We start from the raw sequence: 25188 nt of genomic DNA, 5'->3' as shown, positions 1-25188 counted from the left end.
ACAGGGCTACACAAGCCACTGAGAGCCAACAGAGAGCTCTGGGCACAAGAAGAATGATATTTTAAGGAATTCTTTAAATCATACCTGGACTGTCACTGTTGATCTACCTCTATGGATGACGATGCAGATGGGAAATATGAAACACTGAAAGGGCATCAGTATAATTTTTTACCTAGCCCGAGTATTATGAAGGAATGTTTATTTAGCCTTGCAAAAAAAAAAAAAAAATGGTTTTAGGATGGCTGGTTCACAAACTTTATGCTTTTCCTTTTCTTCTTACTCCTTTCCATTTGCTTTTGATTTTTTTGTTTTGTTTTGTTTGACAGGGAGTCTTGCTCTGTTGCTGTCACTCAGGCTGGAGTGCAGTGGTGTGATCTCGGCTCACTGCAAACTCCACCTCCCAGGTTCAAGCAATTCTCCTGCCTCAGCTTCCAAAGTAGCTGGGATTACAGTCAGATCACTTGAGGTCAGGAGTTCGAGATCAGCCTGGCCAACATGGTGAAACCTTATCTCTACTAAAATATAAAAATTATTCAGGCATGCTTTTGATTTTTAAAAAGAGTAAACATTTTCCTTTATAACGGGAAAATAAATTAACCTTTATGTGGAAAAAAAAGGTACTTCATACTTGTCTTCTAAAACAGCATAGGAAATCCCCACCTCAAATAAGAAGTTAGATGACCACTTTTGTAATATGTGAAAATAAACCAACTTTATTTGAATCAGTCAATACCAATCAAGACTGGAACACAAATTTGTAATTGGTTCAGATTCATGAGGAAAACACTCAGCTGTATCTTCATTAAAAGGCATTTTACATTTATTCAGGCTTGAAAGCAAGTCCTGTTATTTCATCACCACAGTTAAAGGTCTCGAGAAAATCAAGTAACTATCATTTGGAGTGTCTTTGTAAAATGAAACACTTGCTGTTTTACAAAAGCTAAGCAACTTTTGTTAAGCTAGTTAATTCCCCACCTTATAAAATGGAACAACGAGGTGGTCAGGAAAGTAAGACAAATTCAAACATCAGTTGGATATTTTATATTTTAAATATGTGTATAGTCAATATTGTGAAATCTCTAACTCTACATAAAATACTTTAGATGACTGGATCCTTAAAAGTACATTTTACCAAAAACAGATTGCCTCTATAGAAACACAGAATAACCCAAACCTTATATTGAGGCAATGTATTTTATTTATTTTTGGTTGCAAGAGAGGAATTGGATCTATTTCTTTAAATAACATTAAATGAAATTATGTACTCATTGGATCATACATAATTATGAATCAAAAGTATCCTGACACTAAGCTGGGAGACACATACTGACAAAGGAGAAGAATGTGTGTTCACGAGGAGGGCACATGTTGCTTGCTTTGAATGATAAAGAGAAATGGATAGAAGACAATGGGGCTGTGTGCAGTGGGTCCTGTTCACTTAAGTTCTCATAACATCAGAATCAGGGTGCTTCACATGCACCCGTCTTCCTCTGATGCTTTTTTAAAGATTCTCCTTAATGTCATTTAAAAAAAATAAGAAAGTGATCCCTTGGGAATCATTGTACTTAGTTTTAACCATGAATTAACATTTCCTCTTTCCAAGGAGGATGACACCAGCATCTTGATTCACTGTGCAGTTGAGATGACCCCTGGCCAGTGGGCATTGAGACAAGTCACAGAAGTACTTACCAAATACCTACCTGCTGCTTCTAGATCAGTTTAATTTTAGACACAGTCTCTCACAGTGATGCTAAACTCTTTATAAGGTCAATCTGCACATTCTTGCCTCTGCCTCCCTCTTAATTCTATTTGTCCAGGCCTTGCTGATTTCTGGGAATCTCATATGGTCAAGATCTATTTCAGGCATGACCCATCTTATGACAATTCAAGATGCTTGGTATTGTCTGTGGAGTGGCCATGGGGCACAGAACTGTGAAGAGCTTCTGTTGTTTCATTTGACGAGGGCCTGAAAAGGCAGCCCGGGAAACCTCACTCTTGGTGTGGCCTTTTTCTGATAAGATCAAGACTTCGCTGGCCCCACCAGCACAAGAAGGTGACGCTGAGGACAGGCCCATTTCCCAAGCTAAAACTAGTTTGGGATCATGTGGCCAATAAGCTGATGGACTGTATTTCCGGCATTTCAGCTCATTTGCTTAGTGCTAGGTCACTCTACCTCTTGTTTAAAAGAATATAGCCATGCTCACATTTGTGACTGAATTTATCAAGCATTTGACTTTCTTTATCAGGAGCTGAAGAAGCTGTGCTCTGGATCCATCATGATTTTACTTATCCAGCTTACTTTTTATAGTTGTTAAGCTCTTACTCAATACCTTCTCTCTGGGCCAACCTCAGAAGCAGGCAGTGCTGAATAGACGGTGAATTCAACTCAGTTATTCTGAGTTTAACTCTTGCTTCTCTCTTCGTCTCCCACTACCCTGCTTCCCCCACCCCCAAAAGTGCTGTGTAGTATTGTTACTTTAATATACCATAATAAATCTAGTCATAAGACACCATAACTCTTAGTCCACAATCACTTTTGTTATATGACAAACCAGTGGTGAAATATGAAGATATTTCTGAATTAAGGACCCAGAAGTGCCTTCCTTCTGTAACTCCTCCCTCTCTTTTAAATGGCTATAATTGATCATATAACATCCCCACCTCCTTGCCTTAATATATTTATCTCTGTAAAACTAACTCAACCACAAGAAGGGACATCTAGAAACAGCAATATTGATTTGGTTTGGCCTGTTTGTTCTTAAGGACTTGCCAGTTGCTGAATTCTGAACATCCAATCCGAGTCCTTGGAATTCTGCAGCCTTCTCTGGGGTGGAGTCGCCTCACCGGACGCTTGGTTCTGTTTTCTCTGTGGCAATTGGCTATGATTCACAGATGTGTTTCCAGAACAGCCCAACTGTGGGTCTCAGGGAAGTAAACTGCCTCTTAGGTCATCTTGCCTGTGCTGTAAATTCGGGGAAGGATTTCTGAGTACAGCAGGATTTCACACTAATTAAAAGGCCTTCGGGATCATTCCAGCCCTCATTCCCCAGGAGGCTAGTTTGGGGCTTTTCCCTACAGTAAAAAAGGACTGTTTCCTCACCAGTTCTCCTTGTTAAACATCTCCAGGGCACAGTTTCCAGGGGGACCTGGAAAGGTTCCTTTAGAGGTGGAAATGAATCAACTCATTCTGTCTTTTCAAAGCTTTCTCAGGCTTATAAAGTGTCCTACTGAGAAAGTTCCTCTTCCTCAGTGGGCTCTAGGAGGCCTCCTGCTTCCTCTCCTCTGATTTGATCAATGGGTCACCTTTTTTCTTCAGAGATCCCTGGAGGCAGGTAGGTCCAGGGATTGCTTGGGTTAGAATTTGTTGATGTTTCTATGGAAAGGACCCGTGCTGTCCTGCCCTTGCTGAGAAATGAGCCAAGTCCAGGGGCTTTCCGGCACTTGGGAGCCTCACCCTTTCCCAGCGAACACCATAGAAGGGGGATTGTTGAAGGTAAGGGCCTGTGGCAAATGGATTTTCTCACTGGGCATTCACTGGGAGAGGGAGTTGATGAGAGCATTTTTCTTAGTTTCCTCTGCGCAGGTCCCCAAGCTCGGGCTGGGTAAGCTTTTTAGGAGATGAAACTCAAGGAGAATGACAAAAGAGTGAAATATTAGCTTAAAATTTTTTTCTTTTTTTTAATCTGGCAGTTAAGTCTAATTGTAGGAAAATTAACCCAGATGGGTCTATATTTTTCTTCAAGTTCAAACCACATGGTTTTCTAGTCAGAAAGGCTCATGGACTTTCTTCCTAAGGTGTTCCATGATCAGACCACCTCCTAAATGTGGCTCTTATCCATTTTAGGCTACAGCCGAATCAGGCAGGAGCAACTGCTGGAGAGCACCCAGCCAACAGACCTGCATTCCAGAAGCAGCTTGGAGAAACCGGGAAGACGTTTTTGGCCCGTTCTTGGGTTTTTACTGTACGGTTAGCAGTTACATGACGCCACCAGTCCAAGACTTAGATCATGAGAGAAGGCCTTTTTAAAAGTTTACCAGGGAACATCAAGAGTCATAAAGAACTCTTTTGTCTTCACCCATCCCTCCTCCTCCCACTCCCATCCACTTTCTCATAGCTCAAAAACCACTCACTGGTAAGCATAGTCAAACCCAGGCCTGTAATCACCACTGAAACAACTACTCCTAAGCAAGCAAACCCCATGGCTGGTAGACCCTGTGGGCCTTTTGGCATCAACACTGCTCCCCTCCCCTCCCATCCCAGTCACTGCAGTTTAGAATTGCATGCCAATTTCCTTTTCTGGCAGGACCTGGACAGCATGGAAGCCAGGGACTGCATGGGCCAGGTGCGCAGCAGCAGCAGCACAGCATTTCTGGCACTGCAACAAACTGAGACTGTGTCTCAAGTGACTTTCCAGTCTGGCCTTTAGTGCCCAATAACCGGTGTCAGAAGTAGTAAGACTGAAGCTGTGTCTACCAGACACCCAAGTCCACAGCCAGCTCGGTCCTCCTCCATTCACTCTCTCTGTGGGTAATAGATCTCTTTCTAAGAAGGATGAAGTTGGCATTTGTCCTTGGCCTTGTAGGTATGGACGGAGAGGAGGGTGGAAAAGGAGCTGGTGTTGCACGTTTCTAAAGCATCTGAGAACGTATTTTGATATTGGCAGAAGAAGCCAGTAGCAATCCCATATGTGGGCTCTCCAACACTGACTGACCCCAAACATGCTGAGCCCAGATCAGGCTGGCAGGCCAAGAGGTGGACTGTGTCTATCATTTCTGCTAGATTCCTATTTGAGGAGGCCAGGGATGGTGCTGACTTTCATGAAAGAGAGCAAGCTGGAGTTCCCATAATACCAGCAAGGATGAGGCTTGATTACAAAAAGTGTGCCTCAAGGCAGTGAGAAAGAGGAGTCTATGAAGCTGGAGTCTTAGGGGAGTGGTTCTGCGGTGTCCTTCTGCGGTGGGGATGGGGCAAAATGGCTGTGCTCAGGATCGGCTGAGGCGTTTGGCGACATCAGCGTAGGCCAACTCGATCTCACTGTCAGCTGCACAGGTGTTAGTGAACTCATCACGGGCATAGGCATTCTTGAGGTACCGCCACAGGCCTGTCATCTCAGCTGGGATATCATAGTTGCGGTATTTCTTGGCCACAATCTAAAACAGAGATGGCAGGACAGAGATGGTATGAAGGCATGAAACAAATCATTAGAAAGTGTTAGAGGCTGTCCCAGTGTGTGTGCACTGCAGGAAACCTCTGAGCATCACCACGGGCCATCAGCGATATGTTTGAAATGCAAGGTGGCAGTGCTGTCTTCTTTTTGTTTTGTTTTAATTTAATTTCTTAAGTAAATATAATTTGCCCTTTGACCTAGTGTTTCAAATTCTAGGATTTTTTTCTCAAGAAATAATCATGGATAGATACAAAGATTTAGCTACACAATTATGATCCCAGAACTATTTTGAGTAACAAAAATGGTGCACAGACAGCACCAATGTCCAACAATATGTGAATACATACGTTGTCTTACACAAATAAAATGGCATAGTGGAGGGACATTAAAAATGATGCTGCTGAGAAAATCTAGTGATCTGGAAAACTCTTCAAGATAGACTATTACACTTAAAGTTCAAGTATAATGCATTTGGAGAAACATATATGATGGCTAGATGTCTATATACCTATATATTACCAGTGGTTACGTCTGATTGATATAATTACCAGCACATTTTCTTTTCTTTTTTCTCTTATTTACTTTGTTTTACACAGGCGTCCTCATTTATAGAAGGGAAAAAAAAAACATGAAAAGCAAATTAGATATTGGAATGTATATGTAGGTTTAGACTATGACATAAGAGTAAGCAAATACTGATTTCTGTTCTCGCCCTGGTTTGCCACACTCGGAGGGGATGTGGACTGGAGAGTTCTGGAGAAATGGCATTTGCTTTGAGAGAAACAGGAGCATAGTGATTAAAAGCACGGGCTCTGGATCCCAAATGACTGGATTTGCAATCATGGCTCCACTTAGCAGTTGTGTGACACTGGACAGGTTACGTAACCTCTCTGAGCTCCCATTTCTTTACCTCTAAAATGGATGTGATAATAAAACCTACTTTGGGGTAATAGATTAGTTAATACACATCATATGCTTAGAGGAGTGTCTGGCACATACTAAATACTCAATAAACCTCAAGTATTATTATAATTCACTGTGACCTAGCTTGTATCCATTTGCATGCATTTTCTTAATGGGGGGAGCAGGATGGTTTCTTTAATGAGGTCTGTCTAGCTGTGGCAGCTTCATGGACCTGTGACTTGTGACCTGTGTGGTCTCACCTTGCACCCAGAAGAGCCCTGTTCTTGGTTTAATGCTCTTGGGTCAATATGTGGAAATTCTTAGTAATTTTTAAACAGGGCCCCCTGTTTTCACTGTGCACTAGGACCTGCACATTAACTGGTCCTCCTCTAGCTCTTCCAGGCTAGGCTAGGGTAGGGGTAACAGGAGAGTAGTATCACTTCTGGATCCCTTCCCTCCCTCTCTTCCCTCCCTCCCTCCCTTCCTCCCTCCCTTCCTTCCTTCCTTCCTTCCTTCCTTCCTTTCTTCCTTCCTTCCTTTCTTCCTTCCTTCCTTCTTTCCTTCCTTCCTCCCTCCCTCCCTTTCTCTCTCTTTCTCTCTCTCTCCTTCTCTTCCTTCCTTCCCTGTTTTCTTTTTTAGGGGATACAAGGGGGTACATGCGCAAGTTTGTTATTTGGGTATAATGCATGATGCTGAGGTTTGGGGTATGATTGATCCTGTCACCCAAGTAATGAGCATAGTTTTTCTACACTTGCCCCCTCCATCCCTCCCGCCAAGTAGTCCCCAGTGTCTATTGTTGCCATCTTTATGTCCATGAGTACCTATTGTTTATCTCTTACTTATAAGTAAGAACATGTAGTTTCATGTTTCCTGTTCTTGCATTAGTTTGCTTAGGATAATGGCCTCCAACTGCATCCATGTTGCTGCATAGGACATAACTTTGTTTCTTTATATGGCTATGTAGTATTCCACCATGTATATGTACCACGTTTTGTTTATTCAGCCCACTGTTGATGGGCACCCAGGTTGATTTCATGTCTTTGCTATTGTGAAGAGTGATGTGATAAACATATGAACGCATGTGGGAGTTTCTTTGGTAAAACAATTTATTTTCCTTTGGATATATAACCAGTAATGGGATTGCTGGGTCGAATGATAGCTCTGTTTTTAGTTCTTTGAGAAATCTCCAAACTGCTTTCCACAGTGACTGAACTAATTTACATTCCCACCAACACTGTATAAGTGTTCCCTTTTCTCCACAGACTAACCAACATCTCTTGCTTTTTGACTTTTTAACAATAACCATCCTGATTGGTGTGAGGGGTGTGTCTCATTGTGCTTTTAATTTGCATTTCTCCAGTGATTGGTGATACTGAGCTTTTTAAAAAATGTTTGTTGGCCACTTATTATGTCTGTTTTTGAGAAGTGTCTGTTCATGTCTTTTGCCCATTTTTTAATGGTATTATTTGGTTTTTGCTTATTCAATTGTTTAAGTTCCTTATAGATTCTGGATATTAGACCTTTGTCAGATGCATAGGTTGCAAATATTTCCTCCCATTCTGTGGGTTAACTGTTAACTCTGTTCATAGTTTCTATGTGCAGAAGCTCTTTAGTATAATTAGGTCCTACTTGTTAATTTTTATTTTTGTTGCAATTGCTTTTGATAACTTCATCATGAATTACTTCCCAAAACTGATGTACAGAATGTTTCCTGGTTTTCTTCTAGGATTCTTGCTTAGGTAAATCTTCAATCCATATTGAGTTACTTTTTATATATGATGAAAAGTAGGGGTCCAGTTTCATTCTTCTGCATATGGTTAGTCAGCTATTCCAAAACCATTTATTGAATAGGAAGTCCTTTCCCCATTGCTTATTTTTGTCAATTTTGTTGAAGATGAGATGGCTGTAGGTGTGTGACTTTATTTCTGGGTTCTCTGTTCTGTTCCATTCATCTATGTGTCTGTTTTCGTACCAGTACCATGTTGTTTTGGTTACTGTAGCCTTATAGTGCAGTTTGAAGTCAGGTAATGTGACACCTCCAGCTTTTTTTTTTTTTTTTTTTTGCTTTTGGTTGCTTTGGCGATTCAGGCTCATTTTAGTTCCACATGAATTTTAGAATAGTTTTTTTCTAGTTATGTGAAAAATGACATTGGTAGCTTGATAGGAACGGCATTGAATCTGCACATTGCTTTGGACAGTATGGCCATTTTACTAATATTAATTCTACCAATTTATGAGCATGGAATGTTTCTCCATTTGTTTGTGTCAGCTGTGATTTCCTTCAGTAGTGTTTCATAGCTCTCCTTGTAGAGATTTTTTTAACTCCCTGGTTAGATGTAATCCGAGGTATTGTACTGTATTGTATTGTATTATAATTTTGCAGCTATTTATAAATGGGATTATGTTCTTGATTTGGCTCTCAACTTTAATGTTGTTGGCATACAGAAATGCTGCTGCCGATTTGTGTACATTGATCTTTTTTTTTTTTTTTTTTGAGACGGAGTTTTGCTCTTATTGCCCAGGCTGGAGTACAATGGTGCGATCTCGGCTCACTGCAACCTCTGCCTCCCGGGTTCAAGCGATTCTCCTACCTCAGCCTCCCGAGTAGCTGGGATTACAGGCATGCACCACCATGCCCGGCTAATTTTGTATTTTTAGTAGAGACAGGGTTTCTCCATGTTGGTCAGGCTGGTCTTGAACTCCCAACCTCAGGTAATCCACCTGCCTCAGCCTCCCAAAGTGCTGGGATTACAGGCATGAGCCACTGTGCCCAGTCACATTGACTTTTTATACTGAGACTTTACTGAAGTTGTTTACCAGTTCCAGAAGCCTTCTGGTGAAGTCGTTAGGGTTTTTGAGGAATAGAATCATATCATCAGTAAAGAGAGATAATTTGACTTCTTTTCCTATTTGCATGTCTTTTATTTCTTTCTCTTGCCTGATTGCTCTGGCAAGGACTTCCACTACTATGTTGAATAGGAGTGGTGAGAGTGGGCATCCTTGTCTTGTTCCAGTTTTCAAGGCAAATGAAAAGTGTATTTCTAGGAATTTATCCATTTCCTCTAGATTTTCTACTTTGTGTGCATAAGGTGTTCATAATAGTCTTTAAGGATCTTCTGTATTTCTATGAGATCAGTTGTAGTGTCTTCTTTGTCCTTTCTGATTGTGCTTGTTTGGATTTTCTCTCTTTTTTTGGTTAATCTAGCTGGTGGCTTATTAATCTTGTTTATCCTTTCAAAAAAACCCACTTTTGGTTTCACTGATTCTTTGTAAGAATTTTGGGGTCTCAATTTCATTCAGTTCTGCTCTGATTTTAGTTATTTCTTTTATTCTACTAGCTTTGAGATTAGTTTGTTCTTGTTTTTCTAGTTCCTCTAGGTGTGATGTTACACTGTTAATTTGAGATCTTTCTAACTTTTTGAGGTAGGCATTTAGTGCTATAAACTTTCCTTGTAATGTTGCTTTTGCTACATCCCGGAGATTTTGGTATGTTGTGTCTTTGTTTTCATTTATTTCAAAGAATGTTTTTACTTTTGCTGTAATTTTTTTGTTTACCCAAAAATAATTCAGGAGTGAGTTGTTTAATTTCATGTATTTGTGTGGTTTTGAGACATCTTCTTGGTGTTGATTTCTGTTTTTGTTCCACTGTGGTCCAAGAGTATGATTGGTATAATTTCTATTTTTCTGAATTTATTGAGATTTGCTTTATGGTTCAGCATGTGGTTGATCTTGGAGTATGTTCTGTGTGCAGATGAGAGGAATGTATATTCTGTGGTCAATGGGTGGAGTATTTAGTAGATGTCTATTATGTCCAATTGGTCAAGTGTTAAATTTAAGTCCAGAATATATTTGTTAGTTTTCTGCCTCGATGAGCTAATGTTGTTAGTGAGTTGTTGAAGTCCCCCATTATTATTGTGTGTTGTTGCTGTCTAAGTCTTTTCATAGGTCTAGAAGTACTTGCTTTGTGAACCTGGGTGCTCCAATGTTGGGTGTGTATATATTTAGAATGGTTAAGTCTTCTTGTTGTAGTCACCCCTTTATTATTATGTAATGCCCTTCTTTGTTCTTTTTTTTTTCACTATTGTTGGTTTATGGTATGTTTTACCTGATATAAGAATAGTGACCCCTGCTCTTTTTTGTGTTCCATTTGTGTAAAAATCTTTCTTCAGCCCTTTACTTTGAGCCTATGGATGTTGTTACATATGAGATGGGTCTCTTGAAGACAGCAGATGAGTGGCTCTTACTTTTTATCCAAATTGCCACTCTATGCCTTTCAAGTGGGGCACTTTGATCATTTACATTCAAGGTTAATATTGATATGTGAGGTATTGATCTTTTCATGAAGCTGTTAACTGGTTGCTTTGTAGTTTCTATTGTGTGGTTGCTTTATACGGTCTGTGGGCTATATACAAGTGTGTTTTTGTGGTAGCAGGTATCATTCTTTTGTTTCCACGTTTAGAAGTCCCTTAAGGATCTCTTGTAAGTATGGTCTAATGGTAATAAATTCCCTTAGCACTTGCTTGTCTGGAAAAGATTTTATTTCTCCTTTGTTTACAAAGCTTAGTTTGGTGGCATATGAAGCTCTTGGTTGGAAGTTCTTTCTTTAAAAATGCTGAAAATAGGCCCTCAATCTCTCCTGGCTTGCAAGATTTCTGCCAAGAAGTCTGCTGTTAGCCTGATGGGGTTCCATTTGCATGTGTTCTTATCTTTTTCTCTAGCTGCCTTTAAGACTTTTTTCTTTGGCACAGACCTTGTACAGTTTGGTGACTATATGCCTTGGTGAAGTTCATTTGTAGAGTATCTTACAAGTGTTCTCTGGATTTCTTGTATCTGTACATCCACCTCTCTACCTTGCTTTCTTTTTCAAAGAGGGCCCTAGACCATTGACCATGGGATCCTCCCACTCAGAGAAGCCCCAGATCAGCCACTCTGGACTTTCATCTTCATTTCGATGCTGGTAATATGCAGAGTTTCCTAGAAAGTTGTGCTGAAGTGAAGGATGATGATGACTTGATGGATGAAAAACTCACTGTTGCAGACATGTTCACGGACATTTGGGAACATTTTTTTCCCCTCTATGCTTCTAGACCAGTGTTGAACTTATATTACAACACTGAGCTATAACCTATTCTGAATCATAATTACTGTTTCAGTACTCTTTTTTTTCTCTAGCTTGTGGGAAGTGTAAGGATAGCAATTGCAGCTTCTTCACTTCTGTACTCCTTGATAGTCTCAATAATGATGTTGATCAGAGGAATGATAATAACAAACATTTATTCACTGTGTGCTCTGTTCCAGGGACTGCTTTAAGTACTTTGCAAGGTACTTAAATCTCTAAATAATCCTATAAGGAAGAGTCTATTATATTCCCATTTACAGATGAGAAAAGTAAGACAAAGGGGGATTAAATAGGTTGGGATTCAATAAACGGTTGTATTTAGTCTTTACAATCTTGTTATCTGTACATCAGAAAAGGTCCTCTAGTGTCATGTGTAATAAAATAATTTGAAAGCACTGAAGATCCCTAGCAATGAGCAAACTGAAGCTACAAGAGATTATGTGGCTTAATGTTACATGAGAAATTAATTAATTTAACCAATATCTATTGAGTTACCGTTCATATTTATTACAGTCCTTGCTTTATAATCCACAGTTCTTTCTACTTTGCTACTCAGCCCTACGTAGCTGATAAAGCAATGGGTCTACTCAGAATCCCTCATGAGCCAGTCATTAATCTATTGCTGCTTATCTCCAAACCTACTCTTTGCTTTATTTGTGATACTGGGGCTGGGACTGAGCAGATCACATCTCTTCTTTGCCAGTGAATCCTGTTAGGTTCTGCCAAGAGGAGTTACTGGAGAAAGCCAGCAAGGTTGGAGGAGGAGATGGGAGGGAGAAGCCATTGCTTTTCAGCTTCCTCTTTCTGTCAGAGTCTCCATTTATTTCTGGGAGCAGCAGCTGAATCCAGTTTGCTCTTTTGTCAATACTCACAGGATCAGCTTCATCATACCCACACAGAGAGGCCAGCACACAGCAGAGACTCTGCTTTAGAGGCTGGATCCCAACCAACCTGAGCTCGGACCCTGGCACCAGCTGAACAGCACTTTCACCCACATGCAGCTCTGCAGGGTCCCTCATCCACAGAGCCTCGAAGTTTGTAAGTTTTAATAATTCCAACCTCTTCCCTTTGTTCCTCGTGCCCTAGGAGTCGTAGCTGCCTCTTGAAGGTAGAACTTCCTAGTATATTTTGCCTTTCCAATTCTTTAGTACATAGTACTTCTTTAAATTCTCTCTGTTAAAATAACTGGTATGGTGTGGGCACCAAAGAAGCCACCCCCACACTGTTCTGTCTGGCTTAGGTAACTACAAGCAAGGGTGATGAAGTCTGAGTCCTTTGATAAAGCTCTCACAGTGAGAGATGCCACCACGATATCTCCCCAGTCTTTTTGTTCAGTGAAAGACGGTGATCCCTTGGGTTGGGCCAAGTTGCTTTGAGAAGAGACTGTCTTGGCTAAGAGCAAATTCATGCAGGAGTGGTGGCCTGACCAAGGGAACTGGCTGGAATTTGCCAGAGTGGATGAAAAAGGTCTACAATAAGGTAAAGGGGTCCAAAACTATTTTTCACAATGACACACTGATTCATAGAGTAACCTCAAGTCATTTCACACTGAAATTATATTTTCAGGATTTTAAAGGGCAGAATATTAGCTTCAATACAGCAGAAATGCAATTTATAAATATGTATTTATATTGATGTTGATGTTCCCCTTCCTGTTTGTCTCCGGGACTGAACATCATCACTATGCTAGGCAAGGATCCCAGTGGGCAAGGAAAGGCCTGCAGATGCCCCTCCCAACCAAGACCTGTGCACCCTGGGCCTTGGCTGCTGAACTGGTCATTTCTTCACACATTGGCTTGACTTTGGGAGATGAGAACTAGGAGGGGGCCAGACAATGAATGTTCAAGCCAAACTCTCATTGGGAGCCTGGGCCAGAGCAACTCCACTTCCAGGGATGGAGAAAAACCTGAAAGTGAGCCAGGCAAGAGGAGAGTGAGCATGAAAGCAGCAAGGGGGTGAGGATGCACACAGAGCTCTGACGTTCGCAGGGACTTCCATGCTCATGTTCTGAATTTGCTCTTTCATATGAAAACAGTTAGCTCCCACAGCCTAGATTAAGTTTTGGCATCTGAAGCCAAACTGGAGGCCTGACTTGGCTTCCCCTTTGCTCTTTGTGCACTTCAGAGGTTTGCCAGGTTTCTGGGATCTGATAAGCTGGATCAGCAGAAATCCAAAAAGATAGGGGCCAAGGGTTGGCCTTTATTCTCTCATTGGCCATCTTCTTTTTGATCTCCAGCTTCTCTGGGTGAACCACCCACTGAACTTTCTCCAAGGACAGGGCTTCACTGAGTCATTTAAGACTGGTGGGAATTAAGGAAATCACAGGATGAAGCCCAAGGCTTGGGAGATCCATTTGTTTGTCTTGTTCAACAAATGGTTTTTGAGTGGAAGTGAATACATGTTTGAGCAAGAGAAAAGGAAAGAAAGAGGGAAGGAAGAAAGGAAAAGAAGGCAAGAAGGAATACTATCCACTTCTGTTCTCCTAGGCACAAGAAAAATGAATTCCAAAAAGATTAGATGATGTGCCCTAGCTCATGCTGCTAGTTGGCAGCAAGATACAGGACTGGAACTCGGGTCTCTTGATCTTTGCGTTGTATCACTCTGACACAGTGTGACTGAGCTGGAATTATATCATCCCTTTCAAAGGTACTTGTTCCTAAGGAGGAGAAGAATAAAGGATGATGGGTGGGGCGTGCAGTAGTTAATAACTTCAAAGAGACATAGATTGACTGGACCTCCAAGTGACTATTGGCTTGGCCCCAAATCCAAAATGTTTTTGTCTAAATAGGTTGTATTTGCCCAATCCATTTTTATGCATGATTCCCTCTTAGTCTTCAGCTCTGACTAAGGCCTATGGAAACACCAGCGTACACACAACTGAGTGATTTCAACTCAAGCTGGTACATGCTCTGGTTGGAGAGGAGATAGCATTTCTGTCTCAGGACTTGAGCTGAAAAATAATAGGCATATACCCAGCTGACAAATGATTGAATCTGAGTCTTCTCAGTGAAGCATAGAAATAAACTGGGTATCATAAAGACATACACCAGGTGATCACATGATCAATCAATGAGTATTTATTAAAGGGTCACCATGTGCCCACCATCACGTTTTGAAAAGGTCTTATCCTCACAGAGCTTGCTGTCTGGCTGAGACAGTGAGAAATATGCGTGTGTAAAAGTAGAGCACAGTATGGCTATCCGATACTAGGCTGATGAGCGTCAGGAAAGGATGGAGGAAGACGTGCTCATTTACAGAGCTTAGGGGGATACAACTACTGTCTTCAAATGAGGTGAAGGCAAGCAGAGCTGTTCTGTGTTGCTCTAGAGAACAAACGGATAGCAGGGAGGCATGCTTGGGCTCATTGTAGAGAACAAATGATTTAATAATCAGAGCTATCTAACATGGTAGGGCTGGCTCATTAGTCAGAGGACTCCTCATTCTCAGAAGCTGCAGTCACAGCTTCACAGAAGCTTGTCAAAGAAACAGCAGAAAGTGGTACAGGTTGAAGTGGGAGATTGTTCTGGATGACCTCTAAATGTCCTTCCAACTCTCAGATTCCCAGGATTTGTTGTATAGGAGAGGATTACACTACATGTTGCAGATGGTTAGTAAGTGCAATGATAGCAAGAAAGTGACATCACCTCTTGCAACCTCCACCTCTTCATTTGATAGATGAGGAAAATGATGTGGGCTCACCTCAGGAAGCTGCTGGAGGAAGTGAGAAGGTGGGTCTGGGCACAAAGAAAAAATGCATATGAGGGCACATTTAATAGAGCTGTAGGGGTGTGGCCAGGGAAATCCTATGAGGAAGAGGCCTTTGGAGTGATATGACTGTATACAACAATGATGATTGCGACTATTACACATATTAAACCCCTACAATATGCCAAGCACTTTCACGCTGTATATACTCTTCCACCAATCCTTGAAGTAAGCAATATATGCCTATTTTTATGGATGAAAACTGAAGATCAAAGAGGCCACACAGCCATCAAGCAGCAGAGGGTGACCTTGGGTCCTTATTACCTGACTTCAGGGTCCAGGCTCTTGACCAACAGGTGGTACTGTCCTTGACTCATCCACACAGGTGACCTGGGCCTAAGAAGGAGCTGGATCTTGCAGGCCTCTGTGGGTAGAGCTCTCTTACCTTGACCACATGGAGCTTGGGCAACAGATTGCAGTCAGCCAGGGTCAGCTCATCCCCATCCAGGAACTTGCGCCGGGACCCCTTGTCTTCCCCACAAGTGTTGGTGTCAATCTCCTCCGGTAGAGGGGTGTTCAGGTAGTCATCCAATTTCTTTAGAGCCTTGGTTAGGCCTCTCTCAAGGGCTGGCATGGAAGAGTAAAAGAAGGGCCTTTATTCAAACTACTTGCCAGTGGATACAGTCATAGGGTCTTCAGAGTGGAGTAGCTCATCTAGAATCCTGTCCCCCTCATCACATTGCCCACTCCCCACACACTGCAGAATACCTGGAAACCATTCACACAATGCAGTAGAAGTGTACTAAATAGCCTGAAAAGGCAAACCCTAACCAAACAATAAACATTAGCTAATCCTTTGCTTTGAAAAACATACAGAAATACAGAAATACAGGCTGGGCGTGGTGGCTCATACCTGCAACCCCAGCACTTTGGGAGACCGAGGTGGGCAGATCGTGAGGTCAAGAGATCGAAACCACCCTGGCCAACATGGTGAAACTCTGTTTCTACTAAAAATACAAGAATTAGCTGGGCATGGTGCATGGGCCTGTAGTCCCAGGTACTAGGGAGGCTGAGGCAGGAGAATCTCTTGAATATGGGAGGCAGAGGTTGCAGTAGGTGCAATAATACTAGCCAATTTATTTGTTTATTTGTTTGTTTGTTTATTTATTTATTTATTTTTTCAGACAGAGTCTCACTCTGTCACTGGGCTGGAGTGCAGTGGTGTGATCTGGGCTCACTGCAACCTCCGACTCCCTGGTTCAAAAGATTCTCCTGCCTCAGCCTCCCGAGTAGCTGGGATCACAGGCACGAGCCACCACATTCAGCTAATTTTTGTATTTTTAGTAGAGACAGAGTTTCACCATGTTGACCAGGATGGTCTCGATCTCCTGACCTCACGATCGGCCTGCCTCGGCCTCCCAAAGTGCTGAGATTACAGATGTAAGCCACCGCGCCCGGCCAATACTAGCCATTTTTGTAAAAGTTTTGGTTATCTATAATTTGCTAATATTCCACATCAACCTACATATTACATTTTTAGGACGAAAAGGCTATTACCTAGGTAAATAAAAACTATCTAGAAGTTCCAGGACAGAGATACGCATCAGATTTTGTGGAAGTATTAACTATAGCTAACCCAACCCAAGAAGAGTTGGGGACAAAGCCTTCAGGGGGACATGACAGAGGGAAAAGAACAGCCCTTTTTGATGTCACCCCAGAGAAGTGATGAGTATCAGGGAAGAATATTTGGGTTTACTCTAGGGAAGCTTGTTCTAAAAATCACTGCTGTCTCAAATGGAAGGGCTCCACCAGAAATGTGCAGTCCCCAGCTGCACAGAAAGCTGTCATGGTTGTGACTCAAAGAATGAACACCCAAAGGAAGATAACGTGGGAGAAGGCTTTTACAGTCTTGCCCAAATAATTATCTGTCACATAATTTGTTTAGACACACAAGCAGACAAAATACCCAAAAGAACAACTGTGGGAAGCCATCATCACTGAAAATCATTTTGCCCAGAATCTCATAGTCCATTCTAATCAGAGAACACTACCATAGAAACTTTCTACTTGAGCTCAAAGGAAAAACATGGAGGAAATGGCTGACCAGGGCATCAGTCATTGCACCTGTGTCATCAGCCCCATTCCCCAGCAGCTGTTTTTCCAGACTCTGGTTTAGAGTCTGACACTGAGATAATGGAATTCGATCCTGCTGTTCATTCCAGTAGACACAAGGGGGACACTGCCTTCTGGAGGCAAAGCCAAGAGGGCTGTACTCTTGTTCAGGTTTTCCCAAATATGCCTTGTTAGCCACTCCTCTCATAACCCACTTTTTGTCTTTTCATAGAAGGCCTTTTGTTCGAGACAATGGAATGACACCAACCCAACATAAATCAATTGAACACTTACTGGAATGTTTGAAAACTGCCTGGAGGCTGGGCATAGTTTCTCAATACTTTCTTCTCCCTGGTGTGGCATTTGAACTACTTCATCATCTGCTTTGTGTTTCCAGTTTGGGAGAATAGACTAAGCAGGGCTGGGAAAATGCAGTATATTCCTTAGTAATTGTCTAGACTGTGATGGGATTGCAAGGCTATACAAAGGCAATGGCAGAGGGTGGGTACTAGACAATGCTTATTATGCTTTTCTTCCCAAAGCACTTGGGATTTATTTGTTTGCTTGCTCAAAACCCTCTACCCCTTTCATTTATGGAGATTATGGCAAAATCTTGATTTTAATGAAGAAAGGAAGAATCAAATACTGGGCCTGTGAAACTTTGACCAATAAATACCCTCTGAGGGAAAGAGTCACACGATAGCAGATGAGACATTGCAGGTTCTAATCTCAAATGGTCCTGGAGACCTGAGTGGGCTGCTGCACAAGTCTGTACCCATGTCACCAGGTCTGGGAAATATCATGAAATTTGGTGAAAAGCCTAGAGCAGTGATTGAAGTTCCTTGGGAAGATAGTTCTGTATATCCCTCCGGTTATTCCTTGAGATGGAAGGCATCAAGTCCAGTGGCAGGAATCATTGTTGATTTATGTCGCAACTGCGACATTCCATGGAGCTTTCCAAGTCAGCACATTCTGGAAGGCACCCTCTGTGGATCAGTCTCCTAATTCGGATTTGTGTATTTTTGACCAGGAATGTGAAGGCTGTAGTTGGTGGCAACCGTGGCAGAGCAAGAGGAGACAAGGCAGCAGGGAAAGGACTGCTTGGCCTGGGGCTAACCTGTGTTTAAAGCTCAAGGCTGCTCAGGATGGATTCACTGGGAAGCTGCTGAGCCTTCAGCTTCAAGGTCTCTTACGTTCCTGGGTCCCTTCCAAGCCCTTGGATCTGATTTCAAGAATTCCATGTTGGTCCTTATTGTATTGCCTTAAGGCCTCATAAATCCCACAAATGTCGTTGATCCTGGCACTTACATGTGACCTTGGGCAAGTTTCTCTACTTCACTGAGCTTCTGCTTTCTCGTCTCAGTAATGGGACTAAGGATCCTTCACCCTGTTAAGACCACTGCTGGGATTAACTCAGATAATTCAGGGAAAGCACCTAATACAGTGCCTGGCCCATACGAGGACATCAATTAGTGGTAGTTGTTGCTATTGCCTTACCAAATGTGGGCTGCTCCTGTTCTCTGTTCCTTGCTCCATATTCTTGGTCAATATATTCCTGAATATTTCAAGCTGCAGTGGAGAATGGGTGATTTTAAGAAGCCCCAGATTTGTGGCCACCTCTCTGGAGAGGAAAACCAATAGCCTGGAGATTTGTTTCCCTTACTTATTTAGTATACAGCCAACGCCTTATTCCTTATACTCCCTTGGGATGCTCCTTGGTGACAAGCTATGTTGAAAGGCTCACCCAGAGCAAAATAGACCCAACATGGCTGTGTGCTAAAACACTGCCATATTATTAGATAGCAAATGGCAGCACCCACTATACTCTCTGCCAGTTCTTTTCCTCCTACCTGCCAACTCATTCCTCTGACCCTGGCTCAATCTGCCATCCATAGAATTTAATGATCTCTCTTGGCTGATGGTACTCGGGTCATGAAACTATTTGTGTTGAACTTTCTGCTCTGGTAGGAACAAGGGGGATGTGAAAGAAACTAGAGCAACAAAATGATGTTAATTCCTTGTGTTTGTATTTGAAACCCTCACTCTAAATAATTACTCTGAGCAGCTAGATGGGGTATCCCTCCGACTACAGCAAGTGAGCCTAGGGTTGGGGCACCCAAGACTCAGGATCACTAACATCCCAGGGACTTGATAGACACCCAGTGTTTTAACTGCTTTCTTCCCCTCTCCACCTCTGCTCTCCATAAAGATTTATTCTGTACCACACACAAATGCACTGGGTAAAATATGTGACGAGGAAACAAGGGGAATAGTTCATAAATATTCTCAGCCATATGCAAACAATCTTAGATTTATTTTTCTCTTTTTTAAGGAGGAAAAAAAATCCACCCATTCCATGATCACTTCCAGATTCATTGAGGTTGATATTACATAAGACCCAATATTGTTTTCTCGTTGTAGAGAAATAATGACTTGGAAACAGCAATTTGAGCTAAGAAAATAATATATTCTTACCAGGGCATGGAGGCTGAATGGGGACTGGGGAGCCAAGACTCTAACCCAGCCTCCAACAAGTTCTTGCAAGCACAGCTCAGCCCTGGTTTGCTGGCAGGCTCAGTGCAGCACAGGTCCTGATGAGCATAAGGCAAAGCAGACCCCTAGGGCTCAAAATGCACATGGAGAGGAGCAGATATCAAAGGTCGTCTTTGAAAGAACGAGAACAGCTCTGTGGGCCCAGGTGGCTGCATGCTCAACTTCTCATATGTGGATTTTCTCTTGTATGTGTGTTGCAGCAAAATAAAAACCAGGAACCCACCTGTGACTGTTGTCTGCAGATTGGATGGGTGTCTGTTCAACTCTCCATGGAGAAGGAGGTTGTGGCTATTGGGCACTGGCCTGGGCCAAGTACCCTCTGCCCTATCTTGTTCCTTTTATTGCCCTAGTCCGGTACCTTAGCACCAGCAAGGAAATACACTCACTGAATCCCTGCAGTGAGCCAGGGATGTTTATGCAACTACCATTTAAACACACAACAAGGCTATTGAGATGGGAAATATTATTCATCCTCATCCAACAGATGAAGAAACTGAGTCTTAGACTTACCCAGGGCACATACGCATATGCAAACACACACATAGCTGATCCTTAAGCCATTTAAACTACTCCCGGGATGTACAATGGAAATGTGCCTTGTTTTGTTTTCAACTGTTATGGTCTTCCTCACAAGCTCCTAATCTCTGGGTGGTGGGAAAACAACAGCAACTTTCATTTCATCCATTTTGGATGATAACCTAGTCTGATGTAATAATCTAAATAGTCCTTCTAGAGAATTCTGTCTCTTTTGCATTGAAATCCTCAGTTTCTCAGAGAACCTGCCCCTGCTTGCTCTCCTTCTTGAGTCAGTGGGGCTGGGAGTGGGGGACTAGGCTCCTGTGACCTCACAGCACTGGGGAGATGGGGGTTCTGGAATCTATGGGTGGAAGACTTTGGAAAGCAAATACAGGTTCTGCATTTCTTCCGTTTGCTTCCTTCCAGAGTAACCATGAGGATGCTGAGTGGGGGTTACAGGTGGGCTGCTTGCCTCCCTCCACAATCCGGAAGGACACCCAAGCAAAGCACCACATGGAGCTCGTAATATGCTCTAGTTCCCTGGGCCCCCTGCCTCTCCCTTCTTCTTCATCCCCAACTCCCCTGTGCCAGGAAGGGTGGGCTTTTTTTTTAGTTTTCCTAGGTCAAATAGCCCATCAATCATAGAGCAGAAAGTCTTGTGGCCTCGCTGCATAGCCAGTACGACTGTTTCTACTCTGTGAGTAGAGGCCTCCAGGCAGGGTTTTGATGGGTAAAACTGAGAAATAAAAGAGTTTAGAACATCTTAAAAAAATACGTTGGGTAAAAGTCTACTGTCTTGTTGAAAATGCTATTTTGAAGATCAGAAGCTGAATATTGAATTCCCTTTTCTCTCTTAGAATTCCTTCTACAGAAATCCTAATCTCTCTGAGGTCAATGAATGCCTAGGGCAGATTAGAATCACGTACTCAGAGTGGCAGAGAGAAAAATATGTTTAATCTATTAGCCCTATTATAATTTAGGTGCAAAACCCAGGATTTAAGCACAGGGCTGTTATTTTCTAAAACGTAAACTCCTTCCACTCTGCAAGGCCAATTTTGGGTACCAAGGACTGTCCTATCACTCCTTGGGTATTCACGTGGCCTGACAGGTGCTGCAAACTTTTCTCATTCCCCTGATAGAAGAGGATGGGGCTCCATCATGACTTCCCCACGCCTTACCTTCCAGCTAATTTGGTAACATACTTGTGTTCTGCTACCAATGCTTGATTTCAGATATAATTCTTAGTACTTTCAGCGACCGTGATTGGGTCTAGAAGGCGTTTTCTCTGAGTAGAGGGGCAACTATGACCCATCACATCATTTTTCAACTCTGCCTGTACTAGGGGCCAATGCTGTCACAGGGGCTGTGTGACAGCAAGACATCTGGTCAAAAAGTGAGAAATCCATTTGGATTTTCCTAGGAAGAAAGAAATATCTAGATATTGAGAAATACCTGGAGCACTGAAGGAAGTTTTAACTTTTCATCTTCTCATTTGAGATCATGTTGATATAACCAAAGGGTGCAAAAAAAGTACCGCAGTGGTTTGAGGAAGACCATGGTGGAGATTTCTCTGGCCATCACATATTTTTGAAGAGAAAACACAAAGATAGCCACGCTTGTTGACATTTGATAGTTTAAAACATGAATGGTAACGTGATGGAAACAAACAAAAAAAAAATATATAAGAAAAATATCACCACACACTCATCTATTGTAAGAAGAAGCCTTTCTTTCCACAGGCAGCTAGGACAAGAGGAAGAGAAACTGAGAGAGGTCAGACGGACTAGGCCCAAAGATCCAGGAGCAAGTGGGGATGTAGGAGCCGCAGCAGGACCCAGGAGGATTGGGAGGGTGAGGAAAAGGGCAGGTGCAGGCCAAGCAGGCAGAAATGTAGATGCTGCTATAATGAGCTCAATTTTGAGAAGAGACAAAGGTGTTCTAAGGGGATTTTGAGGATGTTCAGCTTTGTGGTGGGCAGTGTAATCAATCCCCTCTCCCACCAGAAAACTTTACTTAAAGATCTGCATTCATCTTTCAGGTTTTGGAAATGAGTCATGTAGCTTTTTTCTCAGTTGCCGAAGTCCTTAAAGAGAGAGAACAGTGTCCCAGTTACAGTTAGGTTATATGAGTATGAATGACCACACAAAGGCAAAATTATAAAGCAGGTGGAAACTGGGGTTTTCTCATCCACAGTGACCTTTCTAGGACAAATGGCAGGTAAGTGGGGGCTGATCTTCAAGTCCCTTTGACTTTTAAACAATGTCTACACCAGGTTCTTAGACCACATGGAGTCAGAAATGGCAGCAAGGTTTTAGAAGATTGGAAGGGGGCTTTCTGTCAGGTCTGATGGCACTCTCTGCTATGCCTGGGCCCCTCTGGCTATGTTTGCATGTCACTGGTATCATCAAGGAAGAAACAGAGAGTCTGGGTCGAGTATATCAGGGAGCCATGGCTTCTGATAACAAACACAGTAGCAGAGTGGCATATTCACTCTGCTGTAAGAGATTTGGGTTTGAATCCTCAGTTATGCTTGTTCACAGGTTCACATCATCTAGTGTCTGGTGCAGACTGGGACTTGATTAAAGTTAACTATTATTATTATTATTACAGCTGTAGAACTTGGGTTTATGACAGGATGAAGGGGAAGAAGACATCGAGTGAAAGATGAGAGAAGAGGTCAGCTCAAGGTAGAAGTTCAATGTCTGAAGTGAAGCTTATCTGTACATCCTAGAATGTTCTAGGTCCAAGGAGAATCCTGGAGTGCTCGCAGAATGAAGCTCGCTCTTGCCTTTGCTAACACGTTAGGGATCTAAAGTTGCCTGGAAGCATCTCTTTGGGTTTGGCTTTGCTTTCTCCAGGCCACATGGGTGTGTCAGATTTTCTCAGTTTGACAGTTTAGAGAGTTCATGTCCACCTTTGGCACCGGACCAAGAACACTGGACTTGTCCTCATAGCCAGAGAGGAGGATGTTGTCAAATTGGCCTTGGCTGTGAACGACCCAGGGGCTCACATGGGGGAGGCAATTCCCAGGCCTCTGTTTCAAGGCACTACTCAAAACAGGAAAGGCAGAAAGACAAACAGCGGTTTATGAGAAAGCAAAACGCAATGGCAACTTCAACAGATTCCCCACTGTTCCCTCGCGTGGCGTCAGCCGGGCTACAGAGAGTGTGCAGCACGTGGTGCCATGGGTATTATTTGTTTGTTCTAGAAAGAATTTCAGCCTCAGAGGAGAAGATGAATTAAATGACAAGCTCCTATAGTTCTTTCCAGTAAGAGGCCAGTAAATGATTCTTTATTTGAAAGGTAGGGTTTAAGTCTTACAACTATGGTGGGTTGGGATATGGGACACTGCTGGTTGCCCACCCTCCTCTGTGGTGGGGAGAATGGGGTGTTTTCTGATATATTTCCAAGGCATTCAGAAACTTTCTTAAGGAAGACACAGATTCTCCATATAGCAGCTTCCCCAAGCTCTATAGGGGATTCATATAAAGAAGCATCTTTTTATTTAATACAGCTCCACAAATCACCCTTATATTTGGCGTATGTTCAGAAGTATTAGTACAATGACAAAATGCATATTTCTTTTAAAGGCAAGACACTTTGGCCAGTATTTGGCTGTGTTTAAAACACCAGCATGGTAAACATTTGGGACAACTTCAGCATGCCTTTAATATAATATTTTCTTAAAGTATGAAGAGAGGTATGGATTCCAGATCCAAATAATTTTCTAAACCTCTTAAAAGCCACAGTATAGAAAGATTATCACTTAGGTCTTCGAATTAAGTTTCCTTTTGTGTAGTCATCTGTAGCATACAAGCTGCCTGAATGTTTATTTATCAACGGGGGGGCGGGGGGGGAGAGAGAGAGAGAGAGAGAGAGAGAGAGAGAGAGAGAGAGAGAGAGACTGACTCTGAATGCGGGAGGAAGCTGCAGAGCCAGCAATCTCAGAAGCGATCAGGGGAGAAGTTCTGATTCGGGAACCTGGCCCAGACTTCAGCCATGGGACAGTGGCGACACCTTCTGGCCTATCCTTGAGCAAACAAACAAACAAAAAACTCCCCAAAAACCTATTATGCATTTTCCATAGAGAACACGTACGTGTGTTTTCTATTAGACTTTCCAGAAACTCATAAATGATTATAAAACCCACTGTGCTAATAGAAAGTACGGCATAAATGTTGACTGAAGTTATTAATGCTGATTGTAGTTTATGTGGCCAAATGGATCAGGCTGAAATTTGTGAGTTTTTTAATGGTTACTTTATAACAGGTTATTTTTAAGTATCAGGCCATAGATTAGGTTTAATGCTGATGCTCACACACTTTGAATGAGCTGGTTAAGAGAGATTCTAACTTTATCATCTGTTCCAGCATTTAGACCTAGAGACTTTCTCAATTCTCCCTCCCCCAAAACACATAGACTGAAGTACGTTCACCACATTTTGTCTTGTTTCATCCTCAAAGATCCACATCTTTTATATAAGAGCCATTCACAAACTTAAAAACTGCCTCTCTGCCACTGCAATGCTAGATTGAAATAATTACTGGATTTGGTGATTCTGCGAATATCCTACAAATTCTCTTCCAGTTGCCCATTCTTTCATTTGTTAAATAGGCATCTATTCAGTGCCCACTGTGGGCCAACTTTGTGCCCCTTTCCCCACATGGATTGCTGGGTGAGGACTCTGATGGGGAAGGTGGGAATTGTTGAGTATATTTAAGGAAATACACATGGTAGTCGCTCATTGATTATTCATGGGATTGTGAACTGATTTGGTCACCATTTCCTAAATGACACACTCTTGTTTAACTCAGCACCACATACATATTAAATAGTGGATTATATTAAATGTCAATATATGCAAGTCAAGAGCACAGATCATGGGACCAGCTGCCTGGCCTGGGGTCCCGGCTGTGACACAGACTAGCCTGGACAGGTTGCTTAACCTGTGCTTGTTTCCTTCTCTGCAAAGTGGAGATCATAACATGGCATACCTTAGAGGGTTGCTGGGAGCAATAACTGAGTCATCACCTGCAAGGGGCTCAGTACAGTGCCTGGCATGCTGTAAGCAGTTGTTATGTGCAACGTGTATGTGCAATGCATGATGATGCT

General features: G+C 42.4%; 1 protein-coding gene across 2 annotated transcripts in view; it reads right to left on the bottom strand.

Moving 5' to 3' along the window:
- Positions 1–1580: 1580 nt before the first annotated feature.
- The window catches only part of LOC108533432 (CLIC family member 5), a 113975-nt gene continuing 90367 nt past the window's right edge, over positions 1581–25188 (bottom strand). The window contains exons 5-6 of one of the 2 annotated variants that reach the window (XM_017878089.1): positions 15341–15522; positions 1581–5151 (exon numbers count right to left, since the gene is read on the bottom strand). In XM_017878089.1, coding sequence (XP_017733578.1) covers positions 4984–5151; positions 15341–15522 — 350 coding nt within the window. In that variant the 3' untranslated portion in view covers positions 1581–4983. Of the gene's footprint in view, positions 5152–12728; positions 13847–15340; positions 15523–25188 lie in introns of those variants that run through there. The other variant, XM_017878091.1, reaches the window with a different exon arrangement.

The sequence above is a fragment of the Rhinopithecus bieti genome, unplaced genomic scaffold (genome assembly GCF_001698545.2).
Source record: "Rhinopithecus bieti isolate Rb0 unplaced genomic scaffold, ASM169854v2 scaffold_9981, whole genome shotgun sequence".
Lineage (NCBI taxonomy): Eukaryota > Metazoa > Chordata > Mammalia > Primates > Cercopithecidae > Rhinopithecus > Rhinopithecus bieti.
This window is presented reverse-complemented; position numbering and strand designations above follow the sequence as displayed.